Source organism: Asterias amurensis, chromosome 3 (assembly GCF_032118995.1).
Source record: "Asterias amurensis chromosome 3, ASM3211899v1".
NCBI classification, from domain to species: Eukaryota; Metazoa; Echinodermata; class Asteroidea; order Forcipulatida; family Asteriidae; genus Asterias; species Asterias amurensis.
Genome location: NC_092650.1, coordinates 1,918,156 through 1,945,850, shown reverse-complemented (window position 1 = coordinate 1,945,850; position 27,695 = coordinate 1,918,156). Strand labels below are relative to the sequence as shown.

The 27,695-nt window shown below is 36.8% G+C and overlaps 1 protein-coding gene across 3 annotated transcripts; it reads left to right on the top strand.

Moving 5' to 3' along the window:
- The first annotated feature begins 24 nt into the window (after window positions 1-24).
- Window positions 25-27,663, top strand: LOC139934348 (AP-1 complex subunit gamma-1-like). Of its 3 annotated transcripts, none has more exons than XM_071928540.1 (20): window positions 25-112; window positions 2,914-2,992; window positions 8,899-9,108; window positions 10,891-11,015; window positions 12,757-12,898; window positions 13,549-13,645; window positions 14,092-14,168; window positions 16,129-16,224; window positions 16,676-16,911; window positions 17,557-17,670; window positions 17,911-18,051; window positions 18,748-18,925; window positions 19,607-19,780; window positions 20,040-20,167; window positions 20,438-20,542; window positions 21,002-21,122; window positions 21,528-21,663; window positions 22,114-22,284; window positions 22,803-22,963; window positions 23,334-27,663. In XM_071928540.1, exons 2-20 carry the CDS (start codon window positions 2,963-2,965, stop codon window positions 23,532-23,534), a joined length of 2,643 nt encoding a protein of 880 aa, XP_071784641.1. In that variant the 5' UTR covers window positions 25-112; window positions 2,914-2,962; the 3' UTR covers window positions 23,535-27,663. The 3 variants fall into 3 exon arrangements, with proteins under 3 accessions (XP_071784641.1, XP_071784643.1, XP_071784640.1); XM_071928542.1 differs by having other exon boundaries at window positions 99-195; window positions 19,607-19,696; XM_071928539.1 differs by having other exon boundaries at window positions 99-195.
- Window positions 27,664-27,695: the final 32 nt, after the last annotated feature.

Below are 27,695 nucleotides of genomic sequence, written 5' to 3'. Positions count from 1 at the left end.
AAAAGTCGTATAATACTTTTTAGAGGTTTTTACAACGTCGTAAAAATTGGCGAAAGGATATTGAGGTCAAAGATAATGTGAAGCGGTTGCTGTCGGCCATTTTTACGCAAAGGTAAGGATTTATTATGTGGAAAAACGAAATAATTTCTGGTATTGTAGTCAAGTATTTACAGCATTTCCTTTCTCGGTAATAAGGTAGGTGTGATGTTCAAACATTTTCCAATAGTAACTGTTGATTTTGTTGTTATTGATGATGAGGAATGTAATGGTTTTGGGGTCTTGAAACTGGAGACAGCGGGTGGGTTTACCCGTCGTGTCAGCCGGTGTCATTACAAACTACACGGGTAGGAATTCATGACACAATCGAAGATGGCGATTTTTAGGCATGGGCAGATGGGAGTTGCCGTATTGAATCTCGCAGACGATGCAGATTTAATTAAGAAATGAAGCGACAATTTTACTGGGTATTGTCCTTTTGAATGCAGCCGTATGTTTACAATTTTGTTGTATGGAAGATTAGAAACTAACCACTTAAATTTTGTGTTTTGTTTACGTTTAAAATATAAAATAAACAAATAAAAAAAGTAAAAATTCAACACAGATGTGAGATGTGATGATGTTTATTTGGAGTTGGATGGACATTGTATTATTGATGAAAAATGATTGGCCTGTAAAATGTGGGAGGGGCTGTTCCTTTCCGTGAAGACACACTTTTATTAACACTAAAGTCTAAACAAAACAACAAATCATTTTATAGTTTTATTCTGCTTCTTAATCTTTTTACTTAGTCTTTCCTACTGCTAAATTTTCCAAACGAAACATTTGATGAGGGACATTTTACTTTGAAATTAATGTTCGTTTTCCTGAAGATTCAATGATGATGACTTATTTTATAAATGCTACCTGGGTCTACTTCCAAAACTGCACTTTCGTCTGGCAATATGGCACATCTCAAAATTTGTTCTCCGAACTCCATTTGCAAAAGATCTAATTAATAAAAACTTGTTTATATGCATTGCGGCACCACCATCAAGGGCTTTGTGGCCAACATCTGAAATATATTCCAGATGATAAGAAATTGATACATTTTTAAGTTTAGTGTTAATGTTAAATGTTCATTCGCTCAGAAAAATAATTATTACGATGTTTATAAAGTGTTATTTTATTTTAGACTTTTCCTTTTTTATGAACTATAGAAAAGGAAAGTTAATTTAAAGGTTTTTTTCTTTTCCCTCGAACACATTTCCTGATCAATTTGGTGTATATATATGTCACAAATGTTTAGAACCTGTAACAAAAATAATAGAACTCTGTCAATTATTTATGTGTGTTCAGCATCACCTTGCCAGGCCTTACCCATTAGGTTTGAGCATGGAGCTAAGATAGAGCTTTATAGCTCCATGGTTTGAGGAACCCAATTTGTTTTCAATTGAAACTTTTAAAGTGAGTGAAACCACTCTTGTCTAATCACTGGATATTGGCACTATGCTATTGTTTGTGTTGCATTCCTTTATTAGAGTTTGAACTATGAGGAAATGATACCACCTTTTCCCTGTGTAAGGATAGTCATCTTTCAAGTATCTGTTTCTGCTTTGCAAACACATGTAGCAAAATATGTCTGGCATTACATTGATGAAATCTATTAAACCAGGAAATTGTGGGATTGATTTATTAATAAACAGGTCTAAACGAGCCTGAAATGCTCAGAATGTAAAATCATTAGAATCAGTGCCTTTCTGTACAGAGAGATTAACAGTTTTCACGATTTAATCAAATAGTTAACTTGAAGCCCTTGGACCCTTTCGGTACAGAAAAAAAAAAAAAAGTTCACAGATTAACAAATAATTTACAGGGTTTACAGAAGGTAATGGTGAAAGACTTCTCTTGAAATATTGTTCCATGAAATGCTTTACTTTTTGAGAAAACATTAAAACAATATCAATTCTCGATAGCTAGAATTACAGATTTATTATAAACACATGTCATGACACGGCAAAACGCGCAGAAACAGGAGTGGGTTTTCCCCCGACTCCGATGACTGATTGAGTCTAAATTTTCACAGGTTTGTTATTTTATATATAAGTTGTGATACACGAAGTGTGGGACTTGGGCAATACTGTTTACCGAAAGTGTATAATGGCTTTAATCAATGAAGACTAATTAGTTACTCACAACTATAAATTTCAATCTCCTGTTATTCTTTCATCAGGGATTTGGTCAGGAAAAACTTTGGTTTTAAATTCTCATTATATGCCAATTGTTTCCCTCTGGCTAACAGTATGCTGACTAAACAGGCTTTGAACTTCGCTCTTGAAGGGGTGCATCGTTTTTTTTCTGGTGAGGGGCACAACTATGAGGTCAATGTTAATTTGTTTTTGAACTTTGCAAAAGGCACCACAGCAAAAGCACAGGGCACCACAACAATTTGGTTGTGCCTTGGCTTAATTCAAGACACTGGATTACACAGTGAGCAGGTGTATGTTAAAGGCTGTGGACACTATTGGTAATTGTCAAAGACCAGTCTTCTCACTTGGTGTATCTCAACATATGCATAAAATAACAAACCTTTGAAAATTTTAGCTCAATTGGTCGTCGAAGTTGCGAGATAATAATGAAAGAAAAAACACCCTTGTCATGCGAAGTTGTGTGCGTTTAGATGGTTGATTTCAAGACCTCAAATTCTATACTTGAGGTCTCAAAATCAAATTCGTGGAAAATTACTTCTTTCTCGAAAACTATGGCACTTTTCTAACAATGTTTTATACCATCAACCTCTCCCCATTACTCATCACCAAGTAAGGTTTTATGCTAATAATTATTTTGAGTAATTACCAATAGTGTCCACTGCCTTTAATACTTGTTTGGTTTGTTAGATTTTAACTTCTCTCTCTTTCTCTCATTTTGATTTTTCAGAGTGTAGTTTCTTCACGTGTCTTTGTGATTAGTCCACCTCTGACTGATCATGTCAGTGCTTCAGGCATTGGAGGAAAAGGTAAGAGACTCTGATTCCTACCTGGGTTTGGGTGATGAGAGATTACATTTTCCACAGTTATTTGTGAAGTCCATCAGAATACATGTACATGTCTGTGTATTGGTGTAACAGGCTGCTTTATGTTTTTGTTACATTTCTGCTGCAATTGAAACATTTATACTGGTTGTGTGTATGGCCAAATAATTGATGTATTCATTTTGTTCAACGTGGGTTGCAAACTTGAAAATGTTGTCATTTAATTTTTGATTTGGATTTTACTGAATGGAATGTAATAACTTCCCATGAGAAACTTTGAAAGGGTCACCAAGGCCCAGACCGGGGGTCTGTGGCCCTTTTGTAATTCCAGGCTTGCGTCACGCTGTGGTCTTGGATGTCTAGGTCGGTACATGAAGATTTAGTATAGTTATATGACTTGTTGCACTGTTGACGATGTGGCTACTGCCACTATGGTATTTTTTTGTCTGTATAGTTAACTAAAGACCCCTTGCATAGCATCACAAGGCCCAACAGCGCCCTCACTGAGATCAATAAAGACCTATCATTGGCTGAGAGTTTTGTGTGGCACTACGCATGCACTTCTCCATTGTTTGACCTCAGTTATTGCAGCCAATGCAAGGGGTCGATTCGGCAACAATATGAGATTATAGTTGAATTTTAAATTACCCTACACAGCACTATCCCGGTGAGGCGGGGGAAAGGTTTTCTATGAAGGCAGCACGATTCCTCGCAAATGTTGCTCAAACAAAGGTAGAAATCTGGCACACATTGCCTGATGCATGCATGACGTCTTAGATGCATATTGGTCAGGATCTTTTAGAAAGAATGTCAAGCAGGAATGTTAAGTTAATTTGGGATGGGTTTTCTATCCAAAGGCCTTTCATTGAGGGCCACAATGTTGTGAATAGAGCACAGGCTTTTCTTAAAGAGAAATTCGGAAGCCCTTTACACATTGCATCTTTTATCCCCGTGGAAGGCACAGGCATTTTTCAATAAAAATCACATATAAACATTTCAAGTTTAGTGGTAATAATTTATTCAAATTAATTTATGTTCGATCCAGATGATTTAATTTGCCTTATTTTATTTCATTTTTTTGAATTGCTCATTGAATTGGAATAAACGTTTATTGAATTGAATTGAATTGAATTGAATTAATTTTGAGATGTAAACTCGACAGTCATTTTTTCTTAATATATTATTTTCCTCTGAATGCAACCTGCCTGCCACCCGCTTGTTTTAATAGCTTTAGACGTAATCGCAACCTACATGTACATCATTAAAAACTCACAAAACAGGACCAGTTTTATAACCTCTTTAACCACCAAAAACTAATCAGGTAAGAGTCTCAGAATCTTTCCACATGGCTTCCCACCCTCAGTCTAGTATCCCGAAGGCACGGTTATGATCACTTTGATTTCTATCAATCACTTGCTGGGCACCTGTCTATATTGTCAATGTCCTCATGATGAGCTCTATAGATTTTCTGCTGGTGTGGCAGCTGCTTTCTTTAAAACTGTATCTCATGGCGTACTGTTTTTGTATCATCATGAAACCAAACTTAGAAACAGATTTCATATGTAAAGCTTTTACATAAATTAGAGAGAGTGAAATCTTTCAAAACCAAGTGTTCACACTAATTTCATGGTAGACAATGATAAGAAATAGCTGTGTTAGTCTAATTCTGACATATCAAACAAGGAAGGTTGCATTTAAGCATATTTAAAGAGCAACTAATAACTAATTATTCTGTTTTTATGTTAGTCTTTAGATGCTACTACAACCTTACTTGTTTACAAATTTCATGGGTATCTTGAAAGTTGCACTGTACATGTAGTTATACCTTGTTGTATTCACCGCTCTTGTAGCTACATGTACATGTACAAACCTACATGTACAGCAGAAATAAATAAAGTGCATTTTTCTCAAAAGCCAAGTACCACAAGGGAAATACAAATAGATGGATGAGAGATGTTTCCTTTTCTGTGGATTATTTCCCCTGGATCCGACGGAGCAAAGCTTTAAAGGAACACGTTGCCTTGGATCGGACGAGTTGGTCTATAAAAAGCGTTTGAAACCTTTTGTTATGAAATGCATATAATTAGAAAGATGTTTTAAAAGTAGAATATAATGATCCACACAAGTGTCACTCAAAATTGCATGATTTTCCTTTTGCTTTATGAACTAACACGGTCGGCCATTTATGGGAGTCAAAAATTTGACTCCCATAAATGGCCGACCGTGTTAGTTCATAAAGCAAAAGGAAACCATGCAATTTAGAGGCATATTTGTGTAGATCATTGTATTCTACTTTTACAACATCTTTCTACCCATATCCATTTTATAACAAACGGTTACAGAACGCTTTTTAAAGACCAACTCGACCGATCCAAGACAACGTGTTCCTTTAAGTATCTTGGGTAACATCTCCACGCTACTTCCCTTAGGCTCTCACTTGGGGAGGATTTCTTGGCATGTTTGGCTGTAAGAGGACCATCGAGGGTCGGGCTTGATCTCTAGCCGAGAGTGATGTTTGTTAAAGGAGGCTGTTTCCTTCTGAGAAGAATGCCCTAGAGCATGTTGCCTGTGCATGTTGACAAGAAAGCAAAATGGCATGCCTAGATTGGGAACAAAATCACAAAAGTCTACAAAATCTCTTAAATCTCTCCAGTTTTTTTTTTTTTATTTTTTTTTTACTACCTGTACATGTTCTGAAATATGTCGATGAATTTTGTTCCTGCACAGAATTCAGGTATTAGCCAGGATTTTGTGAAAGGTGAATTTTGCTGGAAATTTTAAAACCGGGTGTCATAATGGTTCACTTTGTGCATACATGTACATGAACAGTATATAAATGACAGATAAAACAGGGTGTCCAAATTTAAGAAAGGGTGTAAAAAAAAAACACCCAGACAACAACCCTTTGGCTGACAGAATGCAGAGAATTAGTGTCTGTACAGTCTGCCATTACTTCATCGCAGAATAATTATTTCTTGAAAAACAAATTTCACTGGTCAATTTTACTCACATAACCTCTCTAGTAATTAAGTCATGATTTGATATTTTGTTCTCACGATCACATAAAAAATGCCAAACGAATGCATTATCAATTGCAGAGTTTAAAGGCAGTGGACACTATTGGTAATTACTCAAAAAATTTATTAGCATAAAACCTTACTTGGTGACAAGTAATGGGGAGAGGTTGGTGCTATAAAACATTGTGAGAAACAGCTCCCTCTGAAGTGCCATAGTTTTGGAGCAAGAAGTAATTTTCCACGAATTTGATTTCGAGACCTCAAGTTTAGAACTTGAGGTCTCGAAATCAACCATCTAAACGCATACAACTTCGTGTGACAAGGGTGTTTTCTTCTTATAATCTCGCAACTTTGATGACCGATTGAGCTCAAATTTTCACAGGTTTTTTATTTTATGCATATGTTGAGATACACCAACTGTGAAGGCTAGTCTTTGACAATTACCAATAGTGTCCACTGCCTTTAAATATTTGTAACTGTCTGTGTGTGAACCACAAACTGAACTCCTGCACAGAATTTGCATACTGTACAGTCTGAAATTACTTAATTGCGGTATAATTTTTGTTCATTGGTTATCATTTAATAACTTCTAACCACTGATAATTGAGTCATGATATGATATTTCATTGTCGCGATCACAAAAAAAAGCAAAATGAATGCATTATTTATTGCATAGCAATATAACTGTCTTCTTAAAACACAATGCTACACACTAGGTTCACGTGAACCCATAACAGAATACAGCATCTGTTTTTAATATATGATCATTTATTACTAGGATCACCTTAGGTCAGACAGTCACAACATAGATCGTTTTCTGTTTATTTTCAATCCTCACTAGCTATTAAGAAAAGAACAGTTTTATTCGTACCCAGGAAACGTTGATGATCAAAGCTGAAGTTAAGACATGTCGGAAGGAATGAGAAGTATCTAGTGTTACAGTCAGAGGGGTGTCTTGATGTCTTTTGGACACCCTGTTAAAAATTTGGACACCCTGTTACTTTGGATACCCTGTTTTATCGATTAAAATACATGTACTTTATATCTTTATTGTAAGTGAACAACTTGGATACCTCAAGCTGTTAAAATTCCAGCAAATTTTGACACCCTTTTTTGCAAAATCCTGGCTGAAACCTTTCGATTACAAGGAAGTGTAATGGATCCCATGAATGTTTGCGGAGCAAAATAAACAGAACCTGTGTCAATTTAGAAAGGGCAGATGATAGGGTGATGTGTCATGTTGGTACAGGTACATGTACGTATCAAAATCATGTCTGGGGTCATGATTATTCATTTTAGATTACATGTGTGTACTCCAAGTGATACATGTACCTCCTTTTTATAAATTATAATTTTTTTTACAGTAAGGCTCAATTCAAAAAATAAAATACAGTCTACAATAAGAAAAATTAGTGGACTACAATGTAGGTGTTGTGTTGGTAAAGCTGAGCATTTGTCAGAAATCCATAAGTCATCAACAATCGACATGAGTACGTTATTATGAACTGCTATTTTATAATGGTAATTGCAATTTTTTTTATAGCATTAGCTTTCTTTTGTCACATCTCCTTACACCACTTTAGGTCAACAAAAGTATAATTTGTTGAATTGGTTGATGGATTTGGCAGACTACAAACTGTATTTGCATAATAATATGCAGGCATTCAGGTGGCCTTTTTGCAAACTGCATGGTTGAAAATAGCATTTTTGTATGCATTATTTATTAAAATTAACATAGCCCTTGGCCAAAACATATCCCGATTGAAGGTTATGTTAAATTTTGTATAGCTGCATTGTAGGACTCCTGCTTGTTATGACTTCATTTATAATAATAATTTCATCTGAATTTACTGTTAGTTACATGTAGATTATTAAGCAACTTTGCGCTCTTAAAATCTGACGGAGCTCAATTCGTAGTCTAGCCTCTGCTGTCTAGGCCCTGTGTTCTGACTCTCTGATGCTGCATTAAATATGGTCCCACTGATTTTCTAATGAAAGTTTTCACTATCTCATTAAAAAAAATCGCCTTGCCCAGACATGTTTGACACTCCTGACCTTAGTTAAATGAAATTATCTCATAAGGTTTTGATTTTGATCGGAAAAATCACATTTCTCTCTTTGTAGATTTTATGTTTCAGGCCTGGTACTTCCATGCCCCCTGGTCATTGCCTTGGTGCCCTTGCAATGCTCCAGTGGAAACTTACAATTTCCTCATGGGGGGAAAATGCCTTGGTGTCCTTGCCCTTTCAAAAACAAAGCATATATGACTGATGTTTGCTGTCTATTCCAAGACTGGCTGATTTGTACCTCAATGTAAACACATTAAATGTTATCACTGCAATGCAAAGTCTGGCACTTTCCTATGGTACAGTTTACAGTTGAGGCAAAAAACATGTTCTGTCCATGGACACAGGTGTTCAATTTGCACTACATGTAATTTACATATTAGTGTCTGTTTTATCATTTGTTAATCATCTTGATGGTTATCAGAAACAGTCAAAATCTTTGATTTAATTGGCTTTGATTTTTAAATGAAGAAAGGGGCAAAAAAATCATCTTGAATTATGAAGTTAATTTATTAAAGTTAATTACGCACCAACACTGGGTAATAGCGTCATTTGAATGATGGACTTTGGTTCTGGCAAATTTGTCAGATTTTGTGAAGTTATATTCTGTTTGATAAAACAGTCTTGTGGGATATCACTTAACTTGTTAGCAAACAAAAATTAATACATTTCAAATCGGAATCCCACCCGTTCTTTTTAGAACCAACACTATTCAAAAGAGATTTACCGGTTGTGCTACTGCAAACCTCACCTAATTAAGACAGATTGCAAGTTAATCGTGTCGTCTTCTTTAAATTAATTATTTCAGTTATCCAAGATGCCAGCCCCAATGCGATTGAAGGATCTGATCAGAAACATCCGAGCAGCTCGTACCGCCGCTGACGAGAGGGGTGTCATACAGAAAGAGTTAGCCATCATCCGTAACTCATTCCGTGAGGAGGATAACACGTATAGATGTCGTAATGTGGCGAAGCTGCTCTACATCAACATGCTGGGATACCCGGCACATTTTGGACAGGTTCGTTAGCTGAAGAGAAATAGTTTCCAGAACTCAAAGTTCACCCAAACATGAAACCAGCTTAAGATGTGTTATTGGTATTACCATAGTGATGTGCATTTTAAACAATTCACAGTTCATTTCTCCATGGTTGTGGCATGCATTTACTTTGATACTTTCAAATGTAAAAGTAACATTTTTTTTAAACAGGCGTTCTTAATCATTTTCACAGGAAACAGTCATGCTGAAAGTGAAATACGTCCATCTTAAAAAAGAACATGTTTTAATACAAGGCAGAATAATGCTTTTGTATATTTGAAAACAGGAAAACAAACCATAGCATACTTGAATATTAGGTCCCACTTTCCATCAACCAAAGATGGTTTCTGTTTTTCAAAATGTGACAATTTAAAATAGACATACAAGAGATAACTTACAATCTTAATTGATGAATCTGCCATTTGCATTCGATAGTGGATGGTAGCGTTACATTGACGTAAAAAGGCATCATAATTAATTTTTGAATTGCAGGTTCTGTACGGTTAATGAATGGAATGAATAAAGTATGATATGGCCATGGACTGTCGAGGTTGGGTTACATGGCTGTTCACCACTCTCAGTTTCACCAAGACCTGGGCCCAATTTCATAGAGCGGCTCGAGCACAAAAAGTAGCTGAGCTCAACAAAAATTATGCTTACCAGAATAGGGTTACCAGCTAAAACACCCTGTCACATGCATTATTTGTGACTGGTATCCTGTCCATTTTTGTTAAGCAGATACATTCTCTGCTTAAGCAGCTTACATGTAAGCTCCTAAGATGGAAGAGTTAATAACAACTTGAAATGGTTTATTTTGATAAGAATTAATAGACTAGGCCTACTGTTAAGATTGCACATACAGGAATAATGGCAACTCTGTACAGTTTGTAAATATATATGCAAACAAATGTTAATCTGTCTCATAAGATACTAATTGATTGGATGGGAAACAAACACCATTTTGCCTCAAGCAGTTATTATCTCCGGTTTCTTGAGACTAAGAAAGACAATCTGTGACTCTACTTACATCTGAGGTAATTGAAGTAATGTTTGTCTGTCTCTATGGCGTATCATGACTGAGCAGTTAAGAGCACCGGACTCTTGCTCTGGTGGTTCTTATCAGCAGAGTTAGGGTTCAAGTCCAAGTCTTGACACCTGTGTCCTTAAGCAAAACACTTAAACCCTTATTGCTGCATGTAGGTCCCGTGTGTTGTGTAATGACCGTGAGAGAACCCAGTTCAACTTATGGCTAAGAGAAGGGGTTTGCCCCGGTGTGTCTGGCAGTGTCTGCTGAGTGCGCCGCAGCACCTTGTAAATCCCTTTTAGGTGTTACATAAAACAGGTCTCGCAATTAAAAAAGTGTAATCTGTCTTGGAATGTTTCCGTCTGTCCGAGCACCTTGAGTACTTTATCAATAAAAACGTGCTCTCTAAATTATACAGGCATGCAACTTTTCCTCGGATCAGCTGATTTCCTCTTTTTTTAATCTCAGTATTACCATTCAAAATTAAAAAACAAAAAAAAAAATCTTTTAAATTTTTGTTATTTCCTCTTTTTGGTGAAGTTACAGTTGCATGCCTAGGCCTATATGCCTCTCTTAATATTTTTGCATGACGTCATAATTCTTAGGCTATGGGCGCACGTCCCCCATCACTTGCAGTGGCTGCGCCCATCGCCTCGTTTTGTAGTTAGCATTGTGACGTACCTCATGCATAAATATTAGGAGAGGCGTATATTTAAGACATTATATTATTTCTTCTACAGCTGGAGTGTTTGAAACTCATTGCGTCTCCTCGCTTCACTGACAAACGAATCGGCTACCTAGGAGCTACTCTACTGCTCGATGAACGACATGATGTCCATTTACTCATGACAAACTCCATGAAGAAGTAAGCATTCTCTCTTTATTTATTTCAATTTTTATCAGCAAATTTTTAAATCGCAAATCATTAAAAAAATTAACCTGTCAGTTTTCCTTGTGGATTATTTGACATCTGAAAAGACGCATTCCCAAATGCATTCCCTTGAAAGCCATTGGACACTGTAAAAATTTAGGCTCAATCGGTCATCGGAGTCGGGAGAAAATAACAGGGAAAACCCACCCTTGTTTCCGCACGTTTCGCCGTGTCAAGACATGTGTTTAAAATAAATTTGTAATTCTCGACAACGAGAATTGATAATTGTTTAATGTTTTCTCGAAAAGTAAAGCATTTCATGTAATATTATTTCAAGAGAAGTCTTTCACCATTACCTTCTGTAAACCCTTTAAGTTATTTGTAAATCTGTGAACTTTTTTTTTTTCTTTTTCTGTGTCGAAAGTGTATAATGGCTTTAAGGTTATCCCCTGGTTGCCACTTCCTTGTATCATAAAATTGGGTGTGCTCCCTGGCTACATGGCAGTTACAGGACAAAGATATGACAAATTAGAGACCGCCAACATAGGGCTAGATAGCTTAGTTAGTAGAGTGGTTGCAAGTTAGTCTGGAGGTCGATGGTTCTGATCCCGCTCCCATATTCAATTTTTTCTTTGTTTAACCCCAAGTCATTTAATATGCACACAGTCAGTTTTTTTTATCTCAGTTTATTATTTCTCTATATATTTCCATTAATGCTGGTCTAACATGAGGGTGGAGCTTATTAAACATTTAAGTACAGAGAAAGAAGTAATGTAATAATCGAGTATAAAAAGCAATATATTTGGTTTCTTTCCATGAATTGTTTTTTTTTTTTTTTCAAGAAATCAATTCAATCAACGAAAATATTGAAAAAATTATTATCCTTCGTCAACATTAGTCTCTTAAATAAACAAGTAAGTGTGAAGTCATGATGATTATTTTCTTGAGGAATATTGATCCTATAAACCCAATTATGGTCACGTTCCTACAGCAAAGTAGAGAGAGTCCAGTTAGAGTATTCAATTTGGCCTATTAAAAACTCCCTGGAATCCCTGGAAAAGGTCTGTGCTCTATTTGTAGGCAATGATCTGTTCTCAAAGCGACCATGGTGCCAGCAGGCTCAGGGGTTTAATAGAGTGTAATCCAATAGAAATCTAATCAGACAGTTCACTGCTAGATCAGTGGGAGTTGGCCTTTCATTGCTACTCGGACATGAATGCGAAGGTTGAATTTGCCAAACTGGAGTACCAGGCTGGTACATGCGGGGATGTGATTTCTCTGTTCTTAACAGGAAATCTTTTTAACTCCCCCCCCCCCCCCCCAAAAAAAAAAAAAAAAAATGATAAAAAAAAAATAAAAAAAAAATAAATAAATTAATAAACAAAAGAAAATTACAATTATTTGTTTTCTTAAATATATTTTATAACTGCTAAGCGTAAAGCAAATTTTCATGCCAACCATACCAGAAAATTTTGATTAAGCAGAGGCATATTTCACAGGTTAGCAAGAAAATTAGTTGGCCAGCTTCGCGCCTTTACCATATTTACATTATTTCATAATTCATTTTCATTTTTACAGTAAGCACTGAAAGGTTAGCATGCCTTTTTGTATGCTTATGGTTAGCAGTGCTATGAAAGCTGAAAAGCAGCTCTATGAAATTGGGCCCTGGTAATAGCTTAAAGATGAGGTCACAATTGACCACTACTCACTCTTTCATGATTTCCCTCCTCTGCAGTGACATGGAACACAACACCCAGTATGTCATAGGCTTATCACTCAGTTGCTTTGGCAGCATTTGTTCACCGGAGATGAGTCGAGATCTCGCCGGCGAGGTGGAGAAACTTCTTAAGTCAACAAATGCTTACGTCAAGAAGAAGGTAGGTGCTTCACTGGTGTGTCATGGTCGAGCGGATAAGAGCACTGGACTCAAGCTCTGGTGTTTCTGATCAGCAGAGTGCGGGTTCGAGTCTCGGTCGTGATACTCGAGTCCTAAAGCAAGACAATTAACCATTTTTGCTGCGTCCTTTAGATGGGATCTAAAGCTGCAGGTCCAGTTTGTTATGTAACACACGTTAAATAACCCAGTGAATAAACAGACGGGGCTTGCCCTGGTGTTCCTGGTCTGATGCGCCGTAGCACCTTGTAAACCATTACAGGGTGCTATGTAAAGAAGTAGGTCTCATTCTTCAAACCGTAGCTCCCAATACCTCGCAGGAAAAATACTGCAAGCTTTGATACGCCACGAGGGGTGTAATGAAGTGCTATATAAGTGCCATGAAAATATCAGCATTGGTATTGACTATTACGGTTTTATTGTGGTTTTGGTTTCTTGGTGTTAGATACACCAAATGCATCATTAAGCACTGTTTGTTAAAAAAAAAACTTGTATTTTAAGATACTTTTTGAGTAAAATAAATTTTTCATGTTGGTAAAAATTAAAAAGACCACATTTGAAATTCTCTTGAGTTGTTGATAATCGAGTAGTCCGATTTTGTTAACCTTTTCATTTTTTGACTCCTGTGTTCAGGCTGCACTATGTGCTGTACGTATCATCAGAAAGGTACCAGACCTAATGGAGATGTTTATCCCTGCTGTCCGCTCACTTCTCAATGACAAAAATCATGGTAAGTTATTTCCCAACCACCACACACTGATCACAACCATCTTTACCCATTGCTACTATCCTGCGTTTGATTAGCTTCCAAGGGTCGACCCAGGTTTGATCCCATTGTGTTTGAGTAGCTTTGACGTCATTGTTGTGGCTCAAGACCCAAGTAACTTGCTTGTGGAGCGGGTTACTTGGGTCTTACCAAGGTGCATGATGTCACAACTAAACACTTTCTCAATGGCCACCCTTTAGCGGACATTTTCAGTAAGTTTAACAACCATTTTTCACTCTTACACCAGCGACTTATAAAGCATGAATTTTTTTTTTTTTGCAGTATTTTTTCATTTGCAGATAAAATAATTTAACGCTGCAGTTTTACCTTTAGAATAATTATTTTACAATTTTAATATGAATTCATGAAATGTTTCCTAATCTTATCAAAATGTTTGTTTTCTTTTGTAGGTGTTCAGCTCACAGCAGTAGTACTCATAACAGAAATGTGTGAACGTAGTTCAGATACCTTAATCCACTTTCGCAAGGTGAGTTTACAGTCTCCATGGTAAACAAATTTGCCTCATGTCTGAAAATCATGGATTTACTCTCCTATTCTTGGTAATATTTCCAAACTATTCAACCCTACCGAGCTAACCGCTAAATTTCACATTGACTAAAGTATTGTCATGAATCACAGTTTCTTAATTTTTGCAGTTCCTTATTATGTACGTTAAATCAGTGTTGAGAGAGATTGGCTGTTGATCATCTAAACTGACAGACAAACAAACAAACAACCAACAAACAAACAAACAAACAAACAAACAAACAAACAAACAAACAAACAAACAAACAAGCAAGCAAACTGTGCACAGAACTAACCGCCTACGTTCGTGTACTGTGTACATGTAGATACATCTACAATGACATGGTTCATCTTATCATTCTAAACCAAAGTGGATGATACTGGATGGTCAGACAGTAGGAGGCTAAAGTTTTTATATTTGCTTGATGTCATTTTAGTCTGCTGAAGCAATATAGTAATATTTTAGTTAGTACAACAAGGCATTTAGACCTAAATTACTGCTTTAAAAAATGTGTTTTAGATTTATGTTTGCTTAGCGAGTACTTGGCTTACAAATGCATCGTGAAATTTTATTGTAGTATTAAAGGAAAGATTTCTCTGTTCATAGATTGATGTTCTTTGTTTCTTCACGTATTGTCGGAAGTTAATGTCCGTTAATTTCACTTTATATTTTTCCTCTTTTTGTTTCTCATAAAATGCCTTTTCTGTCAACCTAGGTAAAGGAGGTATGTGTAAAATATCAAAACAAACTTGCCATGATTGGTTCTAGTGATTGGTTGTCCTCGTTTCAATTTCTCTGAATGCAACCTTTTGGGAAGGGGGTTCATCTGTCCACTCGGTGTTTGTGATCTGTCTTCCTGGTGACTTGACTGCTATTGTCATCATCTAAATGCCTGAAACCACCCGATACTTCAATTAACCCTGACCACCCTAAATCACCCCAATCATCTTCCCCATGGTTTTGAGTTAAGTGGAATCCCAGTCATGACAGTAATGCCCTTGAGCAAGGCACCTAAACATAATTGCTTCAAAAAAGTTTGAAGCATTCTGCTTTACCAACCAGGCTTATGAGGGATGATCAGTGATTGGGTGTAACCCTTGTTCAACCCTAGGAGTGGGTGGCAGCGTGCCTCTGGTGACAGTTGGTCTGGGTTGATAATCCAAATCAGTTAAATGTAGCCCTCACCTTAAAGTGGCCGTCCGGCCTTGTGAGTTAGGCAATACCTCATAGTGATTTTTTTTTTTAGAGAGGATGAAACAACCTGTTTGGTGTTGGACCGGGCAACGCCTAGCAATCGTAGAGACCATACATTTATGCCAAGTGGTTCTTACAAGAATGCTGATGGGGTTGGGGCTAATGCAATAAAGGTGTCTGCTGTTTACTGCACGTGCTGTTGATCTCTCCGAACCTCTCTCTGACTTGGTCACCCTGACTTCCTCATTCTGTGGTGGTAGTTTGGTTTATCATGAAATGAATCCTTTAAGAAATCTATTTGGATAATGCATTCCTGTATGTTGCACTTTGGGTAATGATTTGCGCACATTAGGTTTTTGGTTGAGCAGACCATTTATTTGCCTAAGCAAGTTAATTGATTGGTCAACAGGTGTATTGCAATAATCTGTCTCTAACCTGCTGATATGCTCTTTTCTAAACATTCACTTTTATTTTTTAATTGTATGAATGCTATTCCAAAAATGGAACAAACCCCATAACCTTGGTTACATGCAAAAGATTATTATACAAAAGCTTGAATTTTATCAAAGTTTTACTGTCCTCTCCTCAAGAATGCAATAATTCTCCAAATGATAAAGACTGTTCATTAGTCTTGGAAAAAAGAAATCAAAACTATATATTTCGTATGAAATCAGTCTATATTGATGAAAAGCTGGTAGATTAAAATGTTGTTTTGTTCCTCTTTTAGATCGTGCCAAATCTTGTGAGAATACTCAAGAATCTGATCATGTCTGGTTACTCCCCTGAGCATGATGTATCTGGAGTCAGTGATCCATTCTTACAGGTAAGTCTAGCATTACTCACTCTCATCATGGCGTTTAGGGCCGAGCGGTCAAGTTCACCGGACCCAGGCTCTATTGCTGTGAGCAAGGGAGTGGGTTCAAATCCTGGACGGGACACTTGTGTCCTTGAGCAATTCACATAACCATAATTGCTTTAAAAATCGGGAAGTTAGTGCATTCTGCTCTTCCAACCGTGCTCCTAGTTGATGATACCCTTGTCTACATCCTTACGGGGTGTAAAGAGGTAACCCTGTTTCAGCCCAAGGAGTAGGTGGTAACGTGGATCGATAGTCAAAATCAGTTAGTGAAGCCCTCGCCTTGAAGTGTCCGTTCGGGCTTGCGAGTTTGGGAATACTCGTAAGTGATACTAAAAATATTCACAAAGTGTGAGGTCTTTTTGTAGACAAAATGTCGCAATTTTATTCATGTTGCCTCTTCCTTTATATATCCTAGGTGAGGATTCTACGCTTGCTACGAATCTTAGGTCGATCCGATATGGATTGCAGTGAAGCTATGAACGACATCTTAGCCCAAGTAGCAACAAACACAGAAACCAGTAAGAATGTTGGCAATGCAATCCTGTATGAGACGGTACTATGTATCATGGACATCAAATCAGAAAGTGGACTTAGAGTCTTGGCTATTAATATACTTGGAAGATTCCTGCTCAATAACGATAAGAATATAAGGTGAGATTTCACTCAATCCCTCCATTTTGTTGCCTTTTGTTATTCTTTTGTTCTTGTTCGTCACCACTGACTAAAGGTATTGACAAAATAGGGAGACCACCAACATTGGGCTGAGTAGATCAGTTTGTAGAACGCCTGCATGTTAAACTAGAGGTAGTTGATTCAAACCCCACTCTAGTCAATAATCTTTATTTGTTCAACCCCAAAAGCTTTTGCTTGTCATTTAAAGTCTGTGAACCAGTTTCAACTTGAATTGTCGGATAAGATTTTAAATGCAATCTTGCCCTTTCTAGCTTCTCTAATAGATTGTATCAAGTGATCAAAGCACAATACTTGTGTGTTCATGAACTTTTATAAAAGCTCATAAATATGTTTACTTTGAAGGTCTGTCGTCTTTTCTTGTACTTATGTTTTTATTATTATTATTTTTTTCTTTTCTGTAAGGGCCCCAATGGAAATAGGTCAAAGTTATTTGCGTTTTACGGGCTATCCTTGGATCATTTTGTACAGCTTTTCTCTCTTATTTTGTATTTTGGTTTATTTTATTCAATTTTCTAACCTCCTGATTTTGTGTATGTATTTTGATGTATTTTATCCGAATAAATTCAATCAATCAATATTCTACATGATTGTGTTTATTCTTAGATATGTGGCGCTGAATACTTTGCTTAAGGTTGTACAGAGTGATATGAATGCAGTGCAGAGACATAGAAGTACTATAGTAGACTGTCTCAAAGATCCAGACATCTCAATTAAAAGGTAAGACAATAAACTAATGGTACAATCTTTCCAAAGATTACTAATAGTAGCTTCTTATATAGCGCTCAAATCTGTCACCCAGTGACGCTCATGGCATTTCAGCATTCAGTACTTTTCCTGCAACGTATGTGGAGCTACGTTTTGTAGTTTGAGACCTTTTCCTTTACACAGACTTTACACGTAATGCTACCACACAACCTCACCAGATTGGTTAATATTTTGATGTTTTATTTATTTCAGGCGTGCCGTGGAGCTTTGTTTTGCCCTGATTAATACAAACAATGTCCGGAGTATGATTAAAGAGCTGATATTCTTCCTCGATAAAGCTGATCCAGAGTTTAAGTCCTACACATCATCCAACATAATCTCAGCATGTGAAAGGTAAATACACACCTCCATTTATCGGTTTCATTTCATTCATTGACTCTGATTGTGAAGCCAAGGACTCTCAGAAAAGCGAACTTAATCACTGTACTAGTCAAGAACCCAATGGTGAGGAGACAATGAAGAAGTTTCAGTTTTTTTAGATGTGGGAGGAAAACCCCGGAGACTTATTCCAGGGAAAAACCCACTCAGTCAGGTAGGGACTAAAAACCAAATCCACGTAGTGCCCTTGGTGTGCAAATCTCTTGAGTAAAGTTTGTTCTGAAAAAAACCGGTGATTGACAACTCACTGTTTCGATCAGTATACTCTGATCGTCTTCAGGAGAGGATGGCGCTGACCCATTGTATTACACAGGTCATGCACTAGTTCACCATCCACCATTTTGTGAGTGCACATCTGTGTGTAATTTAGCCATAGGGATTCAAACCCATGGTGGGCAAGCATGGTTATGTGTGTATAATAACAAGTACTACCCCTAGTTCTATTATGTAACGCATTGTTAAAGCCACACAGTCTACATTATACTACAGGCAATTCTTTCAACTGATCTCCTCTTTTTCTTTTTCAAAACTGCCATAGAAAATTGAAAAACACTGTACAAAAGTTAAGTGTGATCGGCCAATTCCTCTTCTTTTTTTTTGCAATTAAAAAGTTACATGTTTGATACTAGATTCTTTCTTTCTTGTTCACAGACACTCACCTAATAAGAGATGGCATATAGACACAATGATGAGAGTATTAACTGGAGCAGGTAACTACGTTCCGGAAGACTCCGTGTCCGGTCTGATTCAGAACATCTCAGAGACGTCTAGTTTACACGGATACATCGTCCAGCAGCTCTATAAAGGCATGAAGGACGATATTAGTCAGGTGAGTGAAATAAGTTCAGCTCCACCCTACATACACAATCTCCTGACACCCCGTACAACTAGACCAGGTCCAAGATTTAAGATCTATCAGCAATACGCTCCATGTTCCTCGAACTCGCCTGGCCAGTTACGAGGACAGGGCTTACTCCAACATAGCACCAAGACTCTGGAACTCACTTCTGGAAAACCTAAGACAAATCCACAACATCACTCTTTTCCAGCAGAAACTCAAAACACACATGTTCTTGCTTGCTTTCCAACATCTTGACAAAACTTGACTGGCACCTTTGAATGTTTTTCTTTTTCAGTAAAGTGCGCCTTATAAATGCTGTAGTTTATTATTATTTAAGCTTCTTTCTCCTCTAGTAAGTCTTCAAACCATTGCTAGATCTCACAAGTTGAACAAAACTGAGAACAAATCAACTGCCTCTTCTCAGAACCAGTACCATTTCCAAAAGAGGTTCTTAGTTTGTCTCCTGGGCTCAATTTTATATAGCCGCGTAAGCACAAAAGACTGCTAAGATGGTTAAAAAAAAAAAAAAAATTGTTAGATAGTGTGATCATAAAAGTCTTGCAGAGATTCTGCTTGTAATCTGGAAATTCCATAATTTGCTACCTTATACAATTCCTCTAAAATATTTTATTAGTTCTAACCGATGCACTATTGTACTTCCCTTGACAGCAACCCTTGGCCCAAGTAGCAGCATGGTGTATGGGGGAGTACGGAGACCTCTTAGTAGGAGGTATCATCGAGGAAGAAGAACCGGTACAGGTACGTACCTTCTACGTCCCTGCCTTAGATTTGGACCAGCTCAGGCAAGCCGCATATGACCCTGGCAAGACTGAACCTTTGCAGGTTCGTATGTGTCGCTGCTAAGCTGCATACTCTCTAACACTCACTAACATGGATCCACTGGAGGCGTCATACTAAAATGTACAAATCAGCCCGACGACTCATTTTGGAAAAATTTCATTTACTTTCAAAGTTTCCACTTGTAAAGGAAGGAGAATTGGAACCGTATTGGAACCGACAATGGTTTAAGTACTCAACGAGTTCAGGAGTGACTTTGAATTTCTTTCATTAACCCAATTTTTTTTTCTTTTTCTTTGTGAAGGTTTCAGAAAACGAGGCCCTGGATTTGTTAGAGTCTGTCATACAGGCTACCTCCTCATCACAAGTTACCAAAGAGTATGCGCTCCAGGCTATCATGAAGCTCAGTGCAAGGTTTACACACTCAGCAGAGTAAGTCATAGTCGTGCATCGGCTGTTATTTTGGATGTTTCTAGTTTCAAAGAGCTGCTTAAACAGAACATTACTTTACACATTTCTGCTAAGCAGAAATGAGCAGGATACCAGTCACAAATTGTGCACGTGACATGGTAGTTTGAACTGTTGTTGTCATACGTCTATTTTCTGTAACAAACTTTTAAGCCTAATTCACATATTTGAGATGATACAAGGTGGCTTCTATGCACCTCATTAATTGTATATTTTTATTTTATTTTATTTTAGTCGCATTATGAAGATGACAACACCTTATACACAAAGTCTGGACACGGAATTACAACAAAGATCTGTGGAATTTTCTGCACTAATATCATCCCATGATCATATGAGGTATGTATGACTTATCAATCATTCACAAGAAAACACCTCCACAAGTTACTTACAAAGGAATAATGTAAACTATAACAGAAAGCTTAATAGCTGTTAGCTTTAGCTTCAATCAGAACGCAGAAGATGTAACTTATTTACAGTCAAGTAATCATTTATGACATATCCAAATAAATATTTAGAAGAGTATCAATGTTGGCCGACCACAATCGATCTACTAATTATGGTGCTACTGTAATGATGTAGTATCTCTCAGGAGAAGGCTACAGGGACTTAGGGATTGGTGTGCACTTTGAATCCCATTTTTATTGTATTTTAAAAGCCAGTTTAAAAGCTGGCAAGTTCCAAGTTAAATCAGTTATTACAACTGGGTTCATCAAAGTTGTTTAAATTTTGAATGATTTTCTTTGATTGTTTTTTTTTTGTAACTGATTATAAATCCCATGTGTTGTATGTAAACAGGGCTGGATTATTAGAACGAATGCCACCAATGGAGAAGAAGGAAGAGAAACAGGTGAATGGAGACGTTAATGAGGAGGTCGAGGAGCGGAAACGAATGAAACCACCAAGTATGCAACAAGAGGTAAGTACAAGTACAAGCTAGTCGAAATGTTTAGACTAATTAGGAACTCACTCTGTGCAGTCCCCCCGCTCGAGTCCTGGCTAATTTCCTACCTTCAGCAAAGGTAGTAGGTAATGCGCAGGACAGTTCTTTTTAGAAGAGGCAAGTATAAGACGCTCTTCTGATGATGACTAGAGCAAGATGACTAGAGAAGGGGCTCGCCCCGTTGTTTCTGGTTTGATTGGCTGCACATTGTGAATTGATCTCATACCTCACAAAATGTTGCTCCACAATACTTTGCAGGATAACACTGGATGTTGAACTGCCTTGAGCGTCACTGAGTGACGGATATGAGCGCCATATAAGAAGCCACTTTTATCATTATGATTATTGTATATATAGAATAAATGTTTTTACTTTCCACAGAGCAAAGGTTTATTGGAGCTTATTGGAGATGGCACAGGGTCACCGGTTCCTAATGCAGGTTTCTCATTAACATCACCGAGTCAACCTAGTAAGACAGAACCATCATCAAGTGGTGGAGAATTACTCGACCTACTCGGTGAGTTACATCTACCACCCCAACCCTCATACCATAGATGTCAATTATGCATCACCTTGATTTAATTTCCAACTAGAAGTGGAAAACTCATTAAAATATTTACTGTTTTTCCATATCCATCTTATGGATTAATGAGGGCCTAATTTCATAGAGCTGCTCAACAGTTGATATTGTGCTTACTGCGCAACTTCCATTTCATAGCACTGCTTACTGTAAGCACCTGAAAAGATATGCTAACCTTTCAGTGTTTACTAAATAAACATGAGTGATGTAACAATGTAAATTCATGGTAAAGGCGCATGCTGTCCGCCTAATACTAAAGTTAGCACGAAAATTTGCTTACTTTTAAGCAGCGCTGTGAAATTGACCGCTGTTGTCGCAATCATGCTAACAGTTTGTTTTAATCATCAAACATTTTCTGATTTTCATTTGATGTTTGATCTGCACCAGACACATTGGACTTCAGCACTCCTGCTGCCACCATGCCAGCACTACAACCCGTATCACTCCTGTCAAGTCAATCACCACCTCCTAACATCATGGATGTCTATGGGGGATTAGAACCTATGCCAGCCTCTCAACCACAATCAGACCTTCTGGGAGGCCTTGTCAATAATATAAGTAAGTAAATTTGTTTTAACTCTTGTGGACTTTTCTTGTGATGATCATTCAAAGAAGTTTCATTTTGAATACAACATAGTGTCAGAAATCATAACAAAAATTGAGAAGACCAAGTTTGCTCGTTGTTAGCAGTGTACTTTATATTACCTTTATAGCCCGTAAGAAAACAACTGGAAAACCAGTAGGGTTGGGATGTTTAAACCTCTAGTTTGTTGAATCAGTTTCCTAATTTCCAAAGAGTTTAAGCCGACAGTAAAGAAAATGCCTGTAGAGAAGTGTTTCCCTTGTTTGATTTTGTAACAATTAGTAATAATGATAACAAAACTAGGTTTACTAGGACTTAAGAATAGTGTTGACATCTGCTCTTCCTTTTCAGGTCAGCTTGAAAAATTTCAGAAAGATGAGAGCTGGCTACAACACAGTAATTTGGAACCAGTAGAAACGGTATATACACACGTGTAGACATGAGCACAGCATAAGCAGCCACTATTATTAATCACTTTCTTTCTTGATTTCAGATCCATCTATACCTTCCATCACAGCAGTAGAGAACGGCCCAGTTAAGATAGAGTTTGCCTTTGAGAGGGACACCTCAGACAAAGTTAGCATCTTACTCAAAGCCACAAACTCCGCTCCTAATCCAGTCACTAGTTTCTTATTCCAAGCTGCGGTCCCAAAGGTTAGTATTGGAGAATTGTTTTCACCCGGTAGTAGTAGTAGCAATTTATTGAGTTGTGCTCTCTCCAGGACCAGCCTGCCGAGGATGCATAACAATAAGCACAAAAGTCCAGAGTTTTACGTTAAACTTACACGCTTTTAAGACAATGACGATAAAAAGCTTCCCTTTAAATAATACTAGCTGAGGTGTTGTACATTTTCAAATGTCAATGCCTTTTCTTCTTTGAGATTGCCTGGACCTGGTTGCCTGTAATTTACCTTTTATGACATGGTCCTTAATCCCTTTTGCTGATATTTAAAACTGACTAGTAATGAAGACATTTGTACATGTGTTGTACCTCTTAACACACCTCCCTCTTACCTCCTTACAGACATTCCAACTTGAGCTGTTGACACCATCAGGTGACCTCATACCCCCTAACAACTCTGGAGCAGTCACCCAAACTATCAAGGTGATGAACCCGTCCAAACAGGCCATGAGGATGCGCTACAAACTAGCCTTCATGGTCAACGGTAACGCCACCAACACCCAGGGAGAAGTCAATAATTTCCCACCCACGATGTTCTCATAGCACACGTTGAATCATTGGATTGTATGTCTGTAGGTAGGGTCCTCTTTAGTCTTAGTGCAATTGTGTGGTGGAATCAAGATCCAAAGGTGAAATGGTGACAAACAAAAAACATAATTTTTTTATACAAAATTAAGATTTTTCTTAAGATAACTTGAATCTTCCTGTATGGTTTAAGATGTTGGATTTGTCTTGTACGAAGACCGCGAAACGAGACGTGATTAGAGTTACATGCTTAGCATCTGGATGAGATTGGCCTCGGGTCATGTACTCACTTTTCAGTTCATTGATGTATAGTTATACACACTGAGTCTAACTCCGATCAACTTTGTGCCGGTTGTTTTCTAGTATCGGAAGAACTTGCTTGACGGTCTTTTTCATATTGCACTTCAATAGATATGACAATATGTACAATTGAAGAGTGCAGGGGTGCATTTTGCGGCCGTAACCAATAAACTGTTTCAGTTGAATTGGCCATCTGTTAATAACTGGCCAATGGTCAAACAGTTATTGGTTATGACCGCCAAAACACACCTCTGGGTATTTCATGTTTGGCATCAAGATTTTATTAATTTGTAATACATATATAATCTAAGCAGTGAGTTTGGGGACAGACTAAAAGTAGCAGTAACATCAAAGCATTCTGATAATAACCTAACAAACCCTCAGTTAATAAAAACTAATGAACCAAAATATAAATAACTCCTTGGTAGAAATCCAAAGAGTCGATCATGACATGGTGACATCAGGGCCCAATTTCATGGCTCTGTTTTAAAGACACTGGACACTATTGGTAATTGTCAAAGACCAGTCTTCTCACATGGTGTATCTCAACATATGCTATCAACAGCTCCCCATTATTCATTACCAAGTAAGGTTTTATGCTAATAATTATTTTGACTTAATACCAATAGTGTCTATCGCTTTAATACCATAAGCAAAGAATCAGCGTTTACGGAAGTGGGGAGTTCTGCTCATATGTCAAAGGTTGGCAGGTAATTTTGCTTGTGCCCGTGAGAACTCCACATTACTAGGCATTTTTCGCTTACACAGCATGCGTAGAAATTTGGCGCTTGCACAGCAAGTGGAGGGTGATCGACTGTGCAGTATTCAGCGGTAAGCAGAGCCATGGAATTAGGCCCAGCATACACAATTATTTCATCCTGAGTCATATGCATTGACCATCTTCTTTAATCACCTTGTTAGTGTAAAACCACATGTACTCATAACCTACCCTCATCAACAGGCTTTATGCTGTCATGTCATGAACCAGATAAGTTGCAATCCATAAAAAAGAATAGTTTAACCCTTTATTTCTTTCATTTATATTTGTACAATAAAAGCTAGTAATTATAGATGTATAACTGCTAGCAATCCACTTTGCACATTCTCATAATGGTAGATATTACTAGATTCTTGTCTATAATTATTGAATTTTTATTAAATTTTATTTGACTACAATAAAAATACAATTCCTAGCTCTTAAAAAGGAAAGCTTCCTGTTGGTTTAGTCTTTGCTCATGAAATTTATAAAGTTTCTACGAGCTCGGTGCATTCGAAAGAGCAACACTAAACTATTTGTAAAGTTCCAATGCAAGAGTCTCATCATTTAAAGTAAATAATTTACAAATCTTGTTGAGCTAAAAACATGAAATGGTCTGACATTGGTTATAACGGGATAGCTCAGAAAATATTTGCAAAGAGCAGCTGATGATTGACTTTGATGGATTCAGGGTGGTTACTGTGAAAATTGAGAATGTTTTAAGCGAAATTAAAAATCTGCTAAGCGATATTGTTTAAGTCACAACTGATTTCCCATTTTTAAACACAAACCTTGACATGCATTGCTATGAAATCTATTTTGTAGTGTTACAGTACTGGTTGTACATCAGGTTCAAATGGAAAATGCCTTTCGTATAGTATGTTGGAATAATTAATGGTTTGTTAAGTAAAAAAATCTGATAAAATTAAAAACTGATGATGTCGGGTATCCAAAATCCAAAGCAATGAAATCTAGCACTCAATTTCAGCTTTGGACCTAATCCTTTAGAAACTTAACTCCTGTGTTCTGTTTGATAGAATATGAGCATTCAGTTATCTCAATCATCTCAATGGACTTCCATTTTGCACATTTTGTAGAAATCATGAGTAAGAACTTTGAGCATGTTATTCTGAGAGGCTTTTACTTTCAAAGAGTTACAGTTATTAGAAACTTTCTAACTATTGTCTTATTTTCCTTTAATCAGTCCTATTTAATTATTAGACTTAACAACTTCTTAATATCTGAAGGATTAACCTTTATTCATCTGTAATTTTTTAATAATTTGATTAGTTCTATCTAGCCTCAAGCTTCAAGCAAGGTGCGCCAAGTGGATATTGCAAATTTATGTTATTTTATGTTTATAGTGTAATTATAATTGATTTATACACATAAATTTATGGGCTTATTAATTATGTGAGGGACTTCATATTATGTTCATCAATTAATTAATTAATTCTCAGCAGCTTTTCTATTGACCGATGGACTTATGTGCAGATTGGTTTCCTTGTATGATTTATTTTCCCTCCTTATTTTGATCATGTCCTTGCATCTGTCTTCAGGGGGGGGGGGGGGTAGCTGAAGTTTATCAATGCATTTCCATGCTTGTCGATGTAGCTAATAGAAATAATGACTTTGCAAGCTGCTGTACTTCAATAGCACTCAACTAACCCTCCTATCTGAAGAAGAAATTGAGTAATTCCTGAGGGTTTATTTTTTTCTACATCTGCTCAGAAAAATTGTAAACTTTGTCAGGAATATATGTAGAAAGTGTATAAAAAAAGTAGTGGAATGTTTTACGTTCAGCAGATTTGTTTAACACATAATGAGACTTTGTCGATGCTAGGTGGCAGCAGACTTACCGTCTAAAATAAAAAAAACTTATAAAAAGATCAGCATTACTGAATAAGCGGGAAATGATTTGGGATCTCTGCTACCACTTGGCATCTGAAAGTCTCATTGTATTTGTAAATCATGAATTTACACTTCTGAAAACCTAGTCAAGGTTCCATCACACAATACCATTTGTTTCTGGGGTGAAAAGTAATTGGGTTATACTTAGAGGGAAAGTATACTTTCAGTTATTGGAACCATTTGATTTTAACCCTATATAGATATAGATATATACATTAAAACTAACAACTGTCAAAAGGCGCAGCTTTGAGATATCTCCGAAAATCTGGAGCGATTATGTCCACGCAGGAAGAATAGTCTATAATTGCAATACACAATCTGAGAGACGTATGTGACAGCAATGTTTCTCGGGTTCAAATTTGGGGGGATAAAAACTAATATCTTTTCCCACAATTTTTCAAAGTGAAATGATTCTAAAAATGCTCTATACTATCGACAGCTGCTGTACTTCTAACCAATTGAGTTTATTAAGAGGGATTACCAAACGTATATACCTTTACTGCAAGGACGCATTTTGGGCTGTAAAAATAATGAGTCGTACTTACACACGGACTTCACTTTAATATTTAAAATCCTGTTCAACTTCACTTTGTACAGTCACTCATAATCCTAGTTCCTGGACATCAAATGTATCCACTTCAAAGCCTTAATTGGTTGCAGTATACATAAGTCATAATAATAATACTGCTGTTGAATAATTGTTTGTAAATACTCCTAATATATACATATTAATAGTTGCTGGTAAAAAAAGTGTACAAGTACGAAGATTTTTTTATTAAGTGGGGGGAAAAAGAAATCCATTCCTAGGTTTCAAATGATTGTATTCAGTTTGTAGTAATAAATAATTATGCGTAGGGTGGTCAGTGATATAACCATACAAGTACAAGGGAAATATTTCCCTTTAAAAATTTGTTTGGAAAAAAGATTTGTTTTCTGTACCCATCAAATGGAGATGAGGATTGTTAACATTTTTATTTTAAAAGAAAGCGTTTATTCATTTGAAACAGTACAAATATTAAAGTTGTCATTATTTGTTTCTTTGCATGATCAGCTGTGAACATGTTGATATCAATTGTTCAACATGTAGTTGATTACTGATGAAATTGGTTAATTACTGAAAAAGTTTATTTTATGTACAAAATAGACTTACAACAAAATAAAGTAAAGAATGATTAAGCAAACAGAAACACTTTGCCTGATTGTCTGTTATT